The 13,397-nt window shown below is 39.3% G+C and overlaps 3 protein-coding genes across 5 annotated transcripts; 1 reads left to right on the top strand and 2 right to left on the bottom strand.

Moving 5' to 3' along the window:
- Positions 1-349: 349 nt before the first annotated feature.
- Positions 350-3,132, bottom strand: LOC136441235 (PRKR-interacting protein 1 homolog). The gene is made up of 6 exons (XM_066437413.1): positions 3,000-3,132; positions 2,527-2,605; positions 2,020-2,120; positions 1,644-1,729; positions 1,175-1,245; positions 350-806 (listed from the first exon to the last, which is right to left on the bottom strand). The coding sequence occupies exons 1-6, from the start codon at positions 3,087-3,089 to the stop codon at positions 718-720; spliced, it is 516 nt and encodes a 171-aa protein (XP_066293510.1). The 5' UTR covers positions 3,090-3,132; the 3' UTR covers positions 350-717.
- A 107-nt stretch (positions 3,133-3,239) lies between these two features.
- On the top strand, positions 3,240-8,833 carry LOC136441228 (voltage-gated hydrogen channel 1-like). The gene is made up of 5 exons (XM_066437400.1): positions 3,240-3,400; positions 4,486-4,786; positions 5,317-5,607; positions 6,161-6,279; positions 6,724-8,833. The coding sequence occupies exons 2-5, from the start codon at positions 4,501-4,503 to the stop codon at positions 6,901-6,903; spliced, it is 876 nt and encodes a 291-aa protein (XP_066293497.1). The 5' UTR covers positions 3,240-3,400; positions 4,486-4,500; the 3' UTR covers positions 6,904-8,833.
- Positions 8,834-9,549: 716 nt separating this feature from the next.
- LOC136441218 (uncharacterized) lies at positions 9,550-13,380 on the bottom strand. 3 transcript variants are annotated; one of them, XM_066437366.1, is made up of 7 exons: positions 13,219-13,380; positions 12,208-12,335; positions 11,796-11,891; positions 11,523-11,646; positions 10,756-11,011; positions 10,257-10,352; positions 9,550-9,847 (listed from the first exon to the last, which is right to left on the bottom strand). In XM_066437366.1, the coding sequence occupies exons 1-7, from the start codon at positions 13,274-13,276 to the stop codon at positions 9,622-9,624; spliced, it is 984 nt and encodes a 327-aa protein (XP_066293463.1). In that variant the 5' UTR covers positions 13,277-13,380; the 3' UTR covers positions 9,550-9,621. The 3 variants fall into 3 exon arrangements, with proteins under 3 accessions (XP_066293463.1, XP_066293473.1, XP_066293482.1); XM_066437376.1 differs by having other exon boundaries at positions 13,251-13,380; XM_066437385.1 differs by having other exon boundaries at positions 13,223-13,284.
- Positions 13,381-13,397: the final 17 nt, after the last annotated feature.

Here is a 13,397-nt window from a genome sequence, read left to right as displayed (position 1 = left end):
TGTGGCACAGATTTTTTTTCTCATGAAACATTTGGGTGCTACAATGTTCATGTGACCTATGAAAGCCAATGAGCATGCACAGTTCTGTGGCTATGCATTCATGCATATCATCTGTGAATAGACACTGGTTTTTGTGTATTTTGAGTGGTCCAATTAATAGAGGCACCTGCCTTTACAGAAATGTCTATACTGACTAGTCTGATAATTCAAGAGTAAATAAAAGGTGTTTCAATATCAGTGTTTGATTTTTGTCTTTGGCATGCTGGAAAGGTTTGAAAGCTACCTGATGAACTCATAGAAATTCGAATTTGAGTTATTGGTAGTATAAGAATCAACGTTTGATAGAAAATGTTTTAAAACATTTTATTTCTTTAGTCAAGAATGCAACATAGTGCTAGAAAGACTACCAATGTAGCTACATGTATGATGCAGACTATGAACCTAAAAATGTAACAATAAAGTAAAAACATAACTATCATATCTAAGCTGTCTTAAAAAAGGAGAAATTCTATTTGAGCACTCACATAGATAAGCATATTTACAAAAATTACAAGTTACAATGTAGATCCTTTGTTAATGTCGTCTCAACCATAAGCTATTTACCCCTTCCACATTTATGATTTAGGTGATACCCATAATACACAACTACATTTGATCTAGACACAGTTTTCCTCCTCCAACTAAGAGACTCAGTCTGATTTCCTTTGCACCAATTGGTCATCTTCCACCAATCACAAAACAGTTCTCTTCTCCATCATCTTCTTTTACTTGGTCCTGCTCTTCCTCTTCTTCACTTTCACTCTCTTCTGTAAGGATGAGAAGTTAATAGAGTTCAGACAACATTGTGGTTGGAAAATAAGGATATCAGATATGACAGTGTCTGGCCTTAATTTTGTTGTAAAAAATTGTGAAAATTCCTTAAATATGATAGTTTTCATCACAAGCGTGAGGACAGTAATATTCTCAAGTAAAAATTTATGGCCAGATCATGTTTCTACTAGTAGTACCAACCTGAACAAGAGACCACCTCTACGTGAGGACCACCAGGCCAATGTGACCACTTTTTTGGGTCAGATAATTTTGACACAAGCATTGAGAATCCTGTCCACACAGACCAGATTTTATCAGTCCCCTGAGTGGTCTTCTTGGACAGTTTTGAATGAAACAATTTTACCTTTCTTTTCCTCCTCTGTGTCTTTCTGTTCCTCCTGCTTCTTCATTTTCTTCTTCATCTTCTTTTTCTGTCTGTAAATGAAAAAAAAATCATCAATTACTTTTAACTTATACTCTACTTACACAAGTCAAAACGAGTAGGACTAACAGTAAATAGGATATACTGATTCAGAAGTAAAAAGTAAAGCAGTCATCCTCAATGGAGGTGAAGCATGATGCTTTTTTAAGTAGCTAGTGGTACTGCAATGTGGCTTCGCTTTGCTACGGCTCACATTTTTTTTGCCAAGCACACCAGGTCACCCCTACTCTTCTCAATAAGTGTGTTGGGTTCTTTTATGTGCACAGAGTTTTGACGCTTGAGAAATGACGAATGCCATCCCTTACAATATGTTTGAGCTGGAGTTTACCCTAGGATCAAACACAGGCGTTTCCGTTTGCGCCACGGGTGCATGTATATATTGAACCCCCACCTCTTTGCTCTCTTTTTGGCTGTCTTTTCTTCTGCTGCCTGCTTGTTGGCATCTATTTTCTTCTCAAATTCAGTCCTCTCGCTCTCCTGCAAGAAGTAAAAAGTACAGCATCAACAAATAAGAAATTGGTCTAGCTAGTGAATGGGTACCTTGAAAATCAGTGGTACAGCAAGAATACCGAGTAGTAGTCTTCTTGATTTTTCCTGCAAATCTCAACCACTTTCACAGTACTAGTAACTTTGCTGAATGAAGGATAGAACAAATACCTATGTAATGTGCAATGACTGTGACAAGCTGTCAAGAATAGGAAATGTTTGACACTGCTCTCTGCATAGCTTACATGATATCAGAGCCTGAATATCAGACACTAACCCACCTTCTTGGCATGCTCATCAAGATGTTTCTGTCGAAACAACTCCCGCCGGCGGTAGCCTCTGTACACGTGGAACTCTCCACTTCCTGCACCTGCACTGGAGCCTGCACAGAAAATATCACATCTCCTGTATTTTACATGATATTTACTTGCAGTTACTGGTTATATCTGTTTCTATATACTAGTAACCGGTATAGCCGCCCTTCGGCGTAACACACCAGCTACATACTAGTACGTATACATAGTTTCAAGTGAATCCTGGACTAATCAGCAAGAGGCGATAGCTAAGATTAGTAAGAAGTGTTATTCTGTGCACTGCTGAGTCCCATAGAAATGGGATTACTACAGCTGTTTCACATGTGTTAGTTACAAATCATACAAGTGACCAGTACAACATAAACGTAGGAGATATAAAGGATAGGACAATCAACAACTGACTTTCTGTGATGCTCTAACGTTAAACTAACTTTTCTAACTCGCCGACTGTTTAACGACATGGAGTGTACTTACCCATAACATCCCTGACAAATTCTGGCGCATTCGGATGTTTTCTGTCCTTCGGGCCATCTGGAATGGCAGCCAGTTTGTCCTGACAGAGACAAAATATGTAAATTCAGTCTAAAGAGTTGTGGGCAAATTCTGTATTTGCAACAACACGGAAATATATTGAAGATCTCTCTGTATATCAAGAAAATTTCAATATCAACAGCAAAATATTAATTAGCAAGCAATATCAGAAGGTTATGAAAGTCTCAGGTATCAACTTGTGGAAAGTTGGATCTTTGAAAACAAATCATACTTGATAGTGATAGTATCAAGTATGATTTGTTTTCAAAGATCCAACTTTCCACTAAAATTATTCCAGGACCAACATGCCCCCCCCCCCCTTCACAACCCAATCATATTGGTTTTCTGACAACACAGACGACTGCCTAGCTTTATATTCAGCACAACTATGCTCCAGTATTTTTTCCACAGCTTACCGGATTTTTCATCAGCTTTTCCAGCTTCATCCGCTGTAGATCGGCCGGAGTTTTTGGGATGAACACTTCTTTCTTCTCTTTCGACGCCATTTTGGAGCCAATTGAATGATGGGAAAGGGGATAAATCACTCATAGCCCCGGGTAGGGGTTGCAAATTGACTGCGTCGTATTTGAAATTTTGGACACACAACAGTCAAAACTAGAGGAACTATCAGATTGCATAACGTTATTAGACTACTGAAAAATGATGTATTTCGCTTTTGTCCGATGATGAAACCTGTACTTTACACTTGAAATATTTGCCACCGCTAAAATTACAACGGCTTATCCCTAGAGGGTAAAGGTCAAGTAGGCGGATCCATGAAAGTTGGAGACGGAAAGAAAACGTAACAACTTTCAAGGTTTGTGATCATTTGTTTTGGGTAAAATTTGAACCACAAGTTATCAATCACACGTGTACCAGATTGCTGAACACATCTAGGCGAATTTTGTTGTAATCATCACAAACGCAATACTGGTAAAACATACTGATAATGGCAACTGTCCCTTGTGTTTATAGTGACTGTGTTGACAAACGTAGTCAGCCAAAGTTTAAAGTCGAAGACGCATAGATACAATGATTTAAAGTAAGCGAACAGGTTGTGTGCATATACTGCTAAATTGAACCTATTCTTGCCTTTATATATAATAGCCGTATTTTTTAACAGTGGCCTTACAGGACTCTCCAAAGTGGTTGTGGGAATGAGCAGATTTCTCACGACTGTCCTTGTGGTGGTTTATGATAAAACCGGTAGAAGTACTGAGGATAGTGGATAACACACTTAGTACACTAAAGAGTTTATATTCATTATAGTTAGCCAACATTTTGGTGACCCTCACTGCCCCAGTCACCATCTTCACTCTTTGTGCATACACGCACTCGTTGGATTAAGGGCATTGTTTGGATAAGAAAATATACTCCAGTCATGAACCATGATGAGGGAGGATATCAAGTCCAGTCATGTTTGGGATTATATTCTTCACACTGCAGCAGCGACACCTACATGTAGCTGCTGTTTGAAGTAGAACCAGTCAGTATTATATGTTCCTGAAAATGCTAGAAATGTTCACCATGGTTTTATGTTCGTGGTGAACTCTTTACCGCGAACTTAAAACCACCGTGAAAAGCCGTTCCATTGTGTGACTGTAGCACTAATGTTGTTTCAAACGTGAACTCAAAACCACCGTGAACACTACATTTTTCTCTACCGTGAAATTAAATCCCAGCGACATTTCTGCATTTATAGTACCCTGAGGATGGTGACAGAAGGTCACAGAAATGTAAGCTACTAAGGTTTGCCAAGAACTTTGTTATGCAGTGCCAGCCAACCAGATCAAACTATTCACGGAGCAGTGAGGATAGTTTGTGTGTGGTCTAAGTTTACTACATTGTGTTTTTGCGGTGAAAAGTTAACTGTGTCCTTTACCTCACATCTATCACGAAAAGAGTGCCCCTGTCATCATGGACAAGTTGAAGAATGCCTTCAAGTTCCAGATGTTCCAAAACGATGACACCAGCAGTGTCGTAACATCGTCAGACACCAGCTCATCAGCTAACGCGGAACCGAAAACCTTCCGCGAGAAACTCTTGCACGTGCTCCACTCCACGGAGTTCCAGGTTGCTGTGGTGATCCTCGTGATCGTGGACTGTATCCTGGTCGTGTTTGAGCTGCTGATCGACCTCGGTGGGATAAAGCTATGCGAGGAGGCAGTGAAGGCAGAATGTCAGAATATGGGAGTAACTGCCAGTGAGTTCCATCCACCAGTTATAGTTAGCTAGACTTATTTTGTTGGGTATAAAGTAGTTTATCAGGGTTTGAGAAAAGACAAAGAGTGATCTTGGCGGGTCCAGCTGCTACAAAAGGTATCAAGATTGTACATTGTATCAAATGGATTCTCCCAAATGACTTGATTGATTAAGAGAAGTTTTGTTAACCATCAGACAGTTTTAGACAGTATCTTATGTCAGTGAGTGACTGGAAAAGTTTTCAATTGTGTATCTTATCACATCTTTATCATATCATATATGGCTATCCTTCATTAACATTTTCATTTATTGATTCAGATTAAATTCTAATTGTCTCTTTATCTACATGCAACCCTGACATTCAAATTTTTGTTCGTCAGATATCCAAAGAATATACAATGTATACCGTAGTGTGAGTTTTACTTTCCCCCAGGAAGTAAGCTTTTTCAAATTTGTATCTCCTCAGTTTTGCTCAGTTTCTCAGGACTGTGTTCATTCTAAGTGCCTGGATGTCTTTTTTATGTTTTTCAGCCATGACTCCTGCAGAAGAAGCAGAGAAGGAAGCGGAATGTGACCACCCTGCTCCGGAGATCCTCCATTATATGAGTATCGCCATCCTCACCATCTTCGTTATTGAGATCATGTTTAAGATCTACGCTTACCAAAAGGATTACCTCAAACACAAGATGGAGCTGTTTGATGCTATTGTTGTCATCGTGTCCTTCTGCTTTGACGTTGCGTACGCTAACCACGAAGATGCCTTTGACGGACTTGGCCTATTGGTTGTTCTACGTCTTTGGCGAGTCACCAGAATAATCAACGGTGAGTGGAGTACTCTATTGTTGTTGTAACAACTTGTATTGAGTCAGGTGGACACTTAATTTTGGTGGATATGTCAAGTTGTAAAGCATTGCTTGTTCTGAATCAAACGTTCACTGCATAATGTTTTCTATTGTTTTAGCTTTTCTAGATTAAGAAATTCACAGAAACTCATGAGTCATATTCCTTCTGAAATCATCCAACCCAATAATCATTGAAAACGTTGGACATTTTATTTTCCACTGCTTTCAATGAAGAAGTCAAACCCTGCATTAGTATCGTAGCTATAGAAACTTTTTGTTGTAGACTAGCAACATAGTTTAATCTTTGTGGTTTGTATCACACCTTATGTTTTACTTTGTGTTTGTGCATCCTCATTAATTGTTGTCAACTTGCAATTAGCCTACAGGCACGAATTTGCAATAAACTTATTATTAGTTATAAACTTTAATCGCCTCTCATGGTCCTAAAGGAGCAAAAATTTATTTGGAGCAAAAATTTGTTTTTCCTGGGAAAAAGAATGTAACTTTGCAGCTTTTAAATTTCATGACAAAAGGCATCCTGATGTCGGTGCAGCACACGGCTGAGAAGAAGATCAATGCCCAGAAGCAGGCTCGACAGGAAGTGCAGCAGGAACTGAACAAGATGAACGCACATGCACTTGATCTGGAGAAGGTACACGTACCCACTGCAGTAACCTGTCCTCTTAGACTACAGATGCTGCACGGATTATGCAGGAAATATTGACCAGGAGGGCTGAAAAATATGCTTCCTTTGTACTGGTGACAGAGACAAGATCAATCTAATCTAATTGTTTTTCTAATATCAGTTTAATTGCGAGGCCCCCTTTTCACTAGAGGAAGATTACTAAGCAACTGCTGAGTGACCAAAATTGGATTTGTGTGGTCCTTAATTTGAACATGATGCGCAATGTTTAAGTATAATTCGAAACTACAAAACATGAAAGAATTTCTTTAAATTAGAATTTATCTATGAAATTTGTTGAGTGATTTGTCCAATTATGGCCCATCATCCTTTGTTCAGCAGTCACAGTTTCATTTGGAATGTAAGCATTGTCATTGTCCTGTGCATTGACCGTGTTGACATTGATACTTACAGGAAATTGACCTGTTGAGAGAAACCCTCCGTCAAAACGGCATCAGCGTGGAATCCATCCCTCGCACGCCCGAAGTGTCCAGCTCACAGGTGAAGGTGGAGGCCGAAATCACGCCGACAACCGTCTACGCCACTCCCGCGACCTTTAGCGCCTTCTCTGGGCAGGAGGACACTCAGGCCTGAGGCCTCAAGGTCAAAATTGAAGTTGGAAAATTTGTAACTTCTTTCTGTCTTCAGAAAGATCTGTCAGAACAAGCTTTCAAAGGTGCCTCTTACCGAGCTATTGAACAAGTCTTGAAAATCATATTTGTTAAGGTTTTCATGCATTTTGTGGAAGGAAAATGCCTTAAAGTTGTATTGAGAGATGTCTCTATTTCTGTGACTATGTTTCAAAGCTTCATGTCAGCGAGGCCAAGTGCCTTCAACCCTCTTGCCTAACATATAGGGGAAATACTTATTAGCATTACATAAGCTAAGCAATGCAAGGACATGCAACATTTCTGATGATGTAAACAAGTTTTAGCATCAACACCTACATTATACACTTGGATTTCTAGATAGACTGTCTACTGGCTGATTTTGAAAAATTTTTGATCTAAGTTAGGAATATTTCAAAAGTCTGTGTCTTGATCATGAGAGCTGTGCTTTACACAATCTACCTGATAGCCAGAATTGATACAACAATGAATTATTTTATACTGAAACCAGGGCTGCCCAGAATATCATGCTACACTGGTGCCTTACTAATAGCCTGAGTGTCATCATGTTTCAGTTCCAGGCTCTACCTTCCCCTGGAACTGAAACAGGATGACACTCAGCCTACCTTACTAATACATTTGTACTTTTAAGCAAAGTTAAAGTCCTTATGGACAGGACACTGTGAAATGTTTTTGTACAAATCTAAACATAATGTACTTGCCATGAACAGGACAAACTCTAAAGCATGGAAAGGAAGGTTACAATCTAGGTTACAGTTTGTGCCAAAAGTACAATTTTTCTCCCGGAATGTTGTATTCTACAGAGGTCTTGGTGTTGTTACTACTCAAAAACAATGCTCTATGACCGATGAAATTACCTTTTTCCTGTAACATTACAGCTGTGAAGAATTGTTTTGAAACAGCCTTAGGAACTTTGGTATCAAGTGCCCTAGTCTCTATAGGTGCCCCCATGTACATGCCTTATAGTTATAGCAGTATACGATAATGTGGAATGCCAAAAGTAAATGTTAGAAATACATTCGGGTAGTAATGTGAATGATTTTCAGCCATTCAAATTTAGGGTTTCATACATTTTAGAACATTTTTAGAACATTGTTCGAAGCTTTGACCTCCTTTTTCAAACTCGGAGCCATTTATTGATCAAACTGATGATTAGTGTGTAGGGTATAGTGAATAAAATTTTGTATTGGATACAGTTCTGTCATCTACATGTACTTAAATGTGGCGATAGTATAGAAGACAGATTTTGATACTTTGAGAGTTTAAACTTACATTGAACAGTGATGGTAAATTGTTTTGATGTTCAAGAACTTGGGCCATTAGGAACAAATATAGACAACCTAGTAGACAATCATATGGATGATTTTTAGTTTGTGCAAAGTCCTGACGAAAAGCATTGTTTTAGTCAAGATATCTGTATCACTTATCCAAGAATGTAATCCATTTTCATGTTTTACCAAAATATGCTAGGGTTCTTTATCATTGCAGGTGATTTATTCCAGGAAAAATGAATTTTTGGTAACTGTTAAGAAAAGCAAGACATATCAATTGATTATGGTTATGTTTTAAAAATGTGTGTAAGAATTTAATTTAACTGTTCTAAAGTGTAGATTAAAGAAAAGGCCGAATGAACAGTTAAAAATAATTAGAATTATTCACAACTACATTTGTATATGCAAGCTCTTTTTAAAGTGTAAGTTTATGTACTTAAAGATGAACTTCATAGAGTTTCATACATGAACATGGATCTATTCTGCTTGTTAAATAGATGGAAATGTTAAGATATAATGCTTACTTTTTGGTAAAATGCTACAAAAACTATTATTGCTTCATTTAAGGAAACATGGCAAAATAGGTGATCTACCGATACCTAAAATAAAAAGTACTATAATGTTGAGGTTACAGCGTTATTTTTTTTTTCATATTGTTTTACATACATGGTAGAGGGCTATATTGCTACAGTTTCTTTGGTATCATGTCACATGTGTATGGTATTCGGATCTATGAGATACAATATTATAGAAGACATGTAACTTTTAACAGTTAAACTAATAACCAATCTTATGTGCAAGTATTACTTGAGGAAAATCATAGCATCAAGGGTAAAACATTAGTGAAAACCATTACTGCCAGTGGTAGATTTTTTAAACAATACTTTTGGCTAACAATGAGACAGAAATGCATCTACCTGCAACTAACCTTAACATAAATTCTATCTCCACTTTTAGCACTATTTTTCCACTTTTGACATGATCAGAACTTGTTGTTTCTTCTAAAATTTAGTTGAAAAATATATAATCTTCTTATCATCTTTTCCCTCTATACCTCTTGGCTAAAGATTGCTTATATTTACAGTGAAAACATTACATGACGTCTTTTTGGAATGATGTCAAGGTTAACGTGAGTGAGATGTTATTAGAATGAACAAAATCTAACCTTTAATCCAGTCTATCGTCGCTAAGCCAAGGTTTGTTCGGGACAGATGGAGCTTTATGCCGCCTGGGTAATCATTTGCACCAGGTGGTTGTTTTACGCGGTAGTTGTTGTGGGCCTCGTCGTGCCCAATTCAACTCCTACGGGGCACCAAAGATTACCTCGGCGGCAGAAAACCCCTTTTGCCAGTTGGATACGGTCTTTGCCACCGATAGATCTACATGGAGATCATAACCGTCCACTTTAAGGTTCAGGGAGAGAAGTTAGCAGGGCTGTGTGGGGATTCTGCAGTCTGCTGGTTGTCTGCAGGACTGGCTGGACTGCGGGCATTGCGGAATTTCTGCAGCAGGGAGCAGTTGAAGAGGCTGAAGGGGCTGCTGAGGTTGAAGCTGCCGATGCTGTCATACGACATCTCCACAGCCTTCAGCTTTTGGCGGGCGTGTCTGGGGCGGTAGTATGGGGTGCCACCTGGAGATCTGGGGGAGAAGTGCAGCAACATTGCATTGAAATCTGAGATTCAGAGAAACAAATGGTATCATCCCTACACCAAAACAAGCATATAGAAACCAGTGAATATTTGCTGCATTTTTCTGGAATGGTTAGAATTCTATCCCAACTAAGCACCTTATTTGCCAGCCATATTAGATTTTGTTTGCTTACCAACGAGCAAGTTTCGGCAAACAACTTTGTGATTCGTGCTAATTAGAAAAAGGGAAAAAGGATACCAAATGTGTAAAACTGCTTGGACTGAAAGGCATAAAAATCTGCCCAAAGGTCATATTGCAGCTGTGGTGGTGTTAAAATGGTTGATCATTGATACCCCAATTAGCCCCAAGGCCCCCAATACTAGTATTTTGTTATGTCAACTGAGAAACAACTACATACCGTTTAACCCTTGTTGGTCTCAGCCGAAGCATCTGGTTGGAGGCAAGCAGTTCGGAGTGGACACTGTTGATGGAGGTGGTGGAGCCATGCATAAGCCTGGACAATAGCAAGAGTGGGTTAAGCTGGAGACCAGTACTCTGTTTTGCCATTCGTGGATCCGTAGGCGGGGGTTTGATCCCAGGGTCAGCTCCAGCTCAGACATGTTGTAAAGGATTGCATTTGTTATTTCAAAAGGTGATGAGCTTTAGGCATCACAGTAATCAAGAAGTTTAGTGGTGACATAGTGTGCTTGGCTAAAAATGCGAGCCATAGCGAAGCCGAATTGCACTTCTTGCATTATGCTTCACCTCAATTGAGGATGACCAAAGAAGAGGAATGGATGGGAAGCATGAAGCGTTTAGCAAATCTAAAAGTTAAGACACTGTGCTATTGTATTATTTGTACTGTATGTAGCTAGTACACATAGCTAACCTATGATTAAATCATAAAATGTACATACCCATTCTTGTCAGATGTCTTTTTCTGTGCAGCAGGCCTAGGTGCAGGAGTTGACTGCATGTTGGTTCTCTCCCTGAGTGCCATGGGTGTAGCCACAGGAGGGGGGTATGGTGGAGGGGGTGGGGGGACAAACTGGGGTGGTGTGGTGTAGGTATCCCCCTCCCCAGAGGAACACTTATCCGGGGTGGCAGGCTGCGCCTCTTTCTTCGCTCTTTTTTCCGCCAGTCTCTTGGACTTTCTAGTCATGGTCCTTTCCTCTGAAGAAGAACACAAGTGATCTTTCAAAAGTTGGATAAAAATTTTCCTCCCTATGAAATTTCCGTAACATATGTTTTGAACCCAACAATACAGCATTATTTCATCACATTCACAACATAATCAAGTTCTCATTACAGTTAATGACTTCAAAATTCACTTTGCTTACTGCCTATTGGTCTTGTGTTACATTACATTTCATGATATGCCCTTGAACAGTTTCATCAGGTTGGTAAAAATAGGAAAGTTTTTTTGACACAACCTGAAAGTTTTAACTTAAATAACTAGGTGACATTTCAGTGATTGTCTGCCACCTTCCTCAGGGCAATACTGGCATTTTGTATACTGCAGCAGCAACACCTGGCTATGGTCAGCTGTTAGACCGGTGGTCACCAAAACGCCGGTAAGACATTAACTCTTTGGTTGTTGAAGTTGTGTAAAAAAAAACTTTGTTAATATGGTAATTGTTAACTATTGTACCAAGGATATATCTGCGATCTGCGTTGAACATACCTTGTGCATATTCAAACACTTTGAACATCTCCTCATGCAGCTCAGCCATCTTCACATGAGTTTCCAACTCCGTCACTTTCTCCTTCCCATATTCATCACCCTTCACAGCAGTCATCAACTTTCCCTGTTCGAAGTAGGGAAAACACAAGAATTAGCCAATTCTTTATCATCCGTAATACTTATTAATTACATTCATCGCTGTGCATAACTAAAGAAATACACGTGTTATGTAGTACAAATAGTGATGAAAATAAACACACAGAGCTTACTAACCTTGAGTTTTGAGAAGACATTTCCCTCATCTATTCTCTTCTTTCCCAGAACCTGTCTGTACAGCTCAGGATTCTGCTTCATTGCCTCCTGCAGTTCCTGCAATGGACCATAGGGAGTGCTGATGAACATGAGTTACATGACAGAAAATTACAATAAATTGGAGGACGGAGCCCTGTTAAATTTAATCTCCTCGGTGACCGTGAAAACAGTTAACATAAAGTTACAGAAAAAGAAACAAGAATTACTGTATGCAACTTGAAAATACATACCTATTTGCTTGCAAGTGACTCTCTACACTCAAGGGAAGGATTACGTTGTCTTTTAATCTTTTATGACTTGAATCATGCATGAAACGTTGTTTAGGTGTGAAAGAGGCATGTTGTGTGGTCAATCAGAATAAAAAGGGTTTTACCAGCAGTGCCTGTCTGGTGGCCTCTGACCCCTGCTGTTCGTACTCCTCCGCGGTGAGCTGGTTACTGCAGTAGTGTGCACCCATGGGCAGGGCTGGGTCAAACTCACCCAGAACCTCCATTCTGAAACCTGATACAGTATATAAGGATAATTTGTCATGTACCGTACGCATCCAGGATAACAAATATGTGTGCTACGTAGAATTGAAGCGACCAATTATGCTTCACAAATGATTTACTGACAATACTCAACATTGTAATCTGTAGCACATTGTGCCAGCTACAATCAATCATTCAAATTATGGTGAATCATAATAGCTTGCTTCTGAATAGCCTTGAATCCAAACCTATTAGTTTTTACAGCTCCCGAATCTCCTCTCCTATTTGCGGAGAGGAGACTCGGAGCTGAAGATGGTATCCGGGTATCCAGCAGGTTTGGATTCAAGGCTAGCTTCTGAATGTAGCACAGTCTGAAAAAGACATGCAGACCCTCCTATAACATAAAAGTATAAATCCTATGAGATGTGTGCAAAAATAATTTATTTGATACTGCTGCATTTTATATTACTTTTTTGCACATTAGTCTAGATGTTTTTCACTTTCTATGTACAGTTTTGTTTTGAGCACTCCACCACCGGCCGCACTTAGCCGTGCACGACGATGATGGCCCATAGTGGGTTTTGTCCAGTATTCTTAAGACTAAGACTAAGAGATTACCACTCTGATAACTAATCATACAAGACCATTCTCTGTACACCGTATGTATCATTTTGTAATGATCCGTCTGTTTATGCTGTAAGACAAAGGAAGGTATTAAAGAACAAAATATTTGTTCCATCAAGGCATGCATGGTAAACTACTGTGTGCATAAAACGATAAAGTCAAGCTATGAAATCCAAGCTATTTTTTAACTTTCTAAAATAAAATCTGAGTATCTAACCGGTATACGCAGCGACTCTATGACTTTAAAATCCTTAAGATCTCTTTGGTGCTTGCATAGATTGCAACATTACCCACAAATTCGTCGAAATCTGGCGGAACTGACCTTGCAGATTTACACAGGAGCAGCATCAACAAACTTTGAAATTCTGCGCTCAGTTGATAGCCAATCAGCTCAGCCAATCAGAATGCAGTATTGTATCTCGCGAGAACTGCAGACGCATTTGACGATAACTCGCGAGACATCCGGGAC

This window comes from Branchiostoma lanceolatum, chromosome 1 (genome assembly GCF_035083965.1).
Source record: "Branchiostoma lanceolatum isolate klBraLanc5 chromosome 1, klBraLanc5.hap2, whole genome shotgun sequence".
Classification (NCBI taxonomy): domain Eukaryota; kingdom Metazoa; phylum Chordata; class Leptocardii; order Amphioxiformes; family Branchiostomatidae; genus Branchiostoma; species Branchiostoma lanceolatum.
This window is presented reverse-complemented; position numbering and strand designations above follow the sequence as displayed.

Excerpts from the sequence above, each read along its gene's own strand:
- LOC136441228 (XM_066437400.1), top strand. The coding sequence starts at position 4,501 with ATGGACAAGTTGAAGAATGCCTTCAAGTTCCAGATGTTCCAAAACGAT. Across the intron at positions 5,608-6,160 it reads AGTCACCAGAATAATCAACG|GCATCCTGATGTCGGTGCAG; the intron begins GTGAGTGGAGTA and ends TCATGACAAAAG. Across the intron at positions 6,280-6,723 it reads ATGCACTTGATCTGGAGAAG|GAAATTGACCTGTTGAGAGA; the intron begins GTACACGTACCC and ends TGATACTTACAG.
- LOC136441235 (XM_066437413.1), bottom strand. The coding sequence starts at position 3,089 with ATGGCGTCGAAAGAGAAGAAAGAAGTGTTCATCCCAAAAACTCCGGCC. Across the intron at positions 2,121-2,526 it reads ATTTGTCAGGGATGTTATGG|GCTCCAGTGCAGGTGCAGGA; the intron begins GTAAGTACACTC and ends TTTTCTGTGCAG. Across the intron at positions 1,246-1,643 it reads GCCAAAAAGAGAGCAAAGAG|ACAGAAAAAGAAGATGAAGA; the intron begins GTGGGGGTTCAA and ends TTTCATTTACAG.
- LOC136441218 (XM_066437366.1), bottom strand. The coding sequence starts at position 13,276 with ATGCTGCTCCTGTGTAAATCTGCAAGGTCAGTTCCGCCAGATTTCGAC. Across the intron at positions 12,336-13,218 it reads AGATTTCGACGAATTTGTGG|GTTTCAGAATGGAGGTTCTG; the intron begins GTAATGTTGCAA and ends ATACTGTATCAG. Across the intron at positions 11,012-11,522 it reads AGTGTTTGAATATGCACAAG|AGGAAAGGACCATGACTAGA; the intron begins GTATGTTCAACG and ends GTTCTTCTTCAG.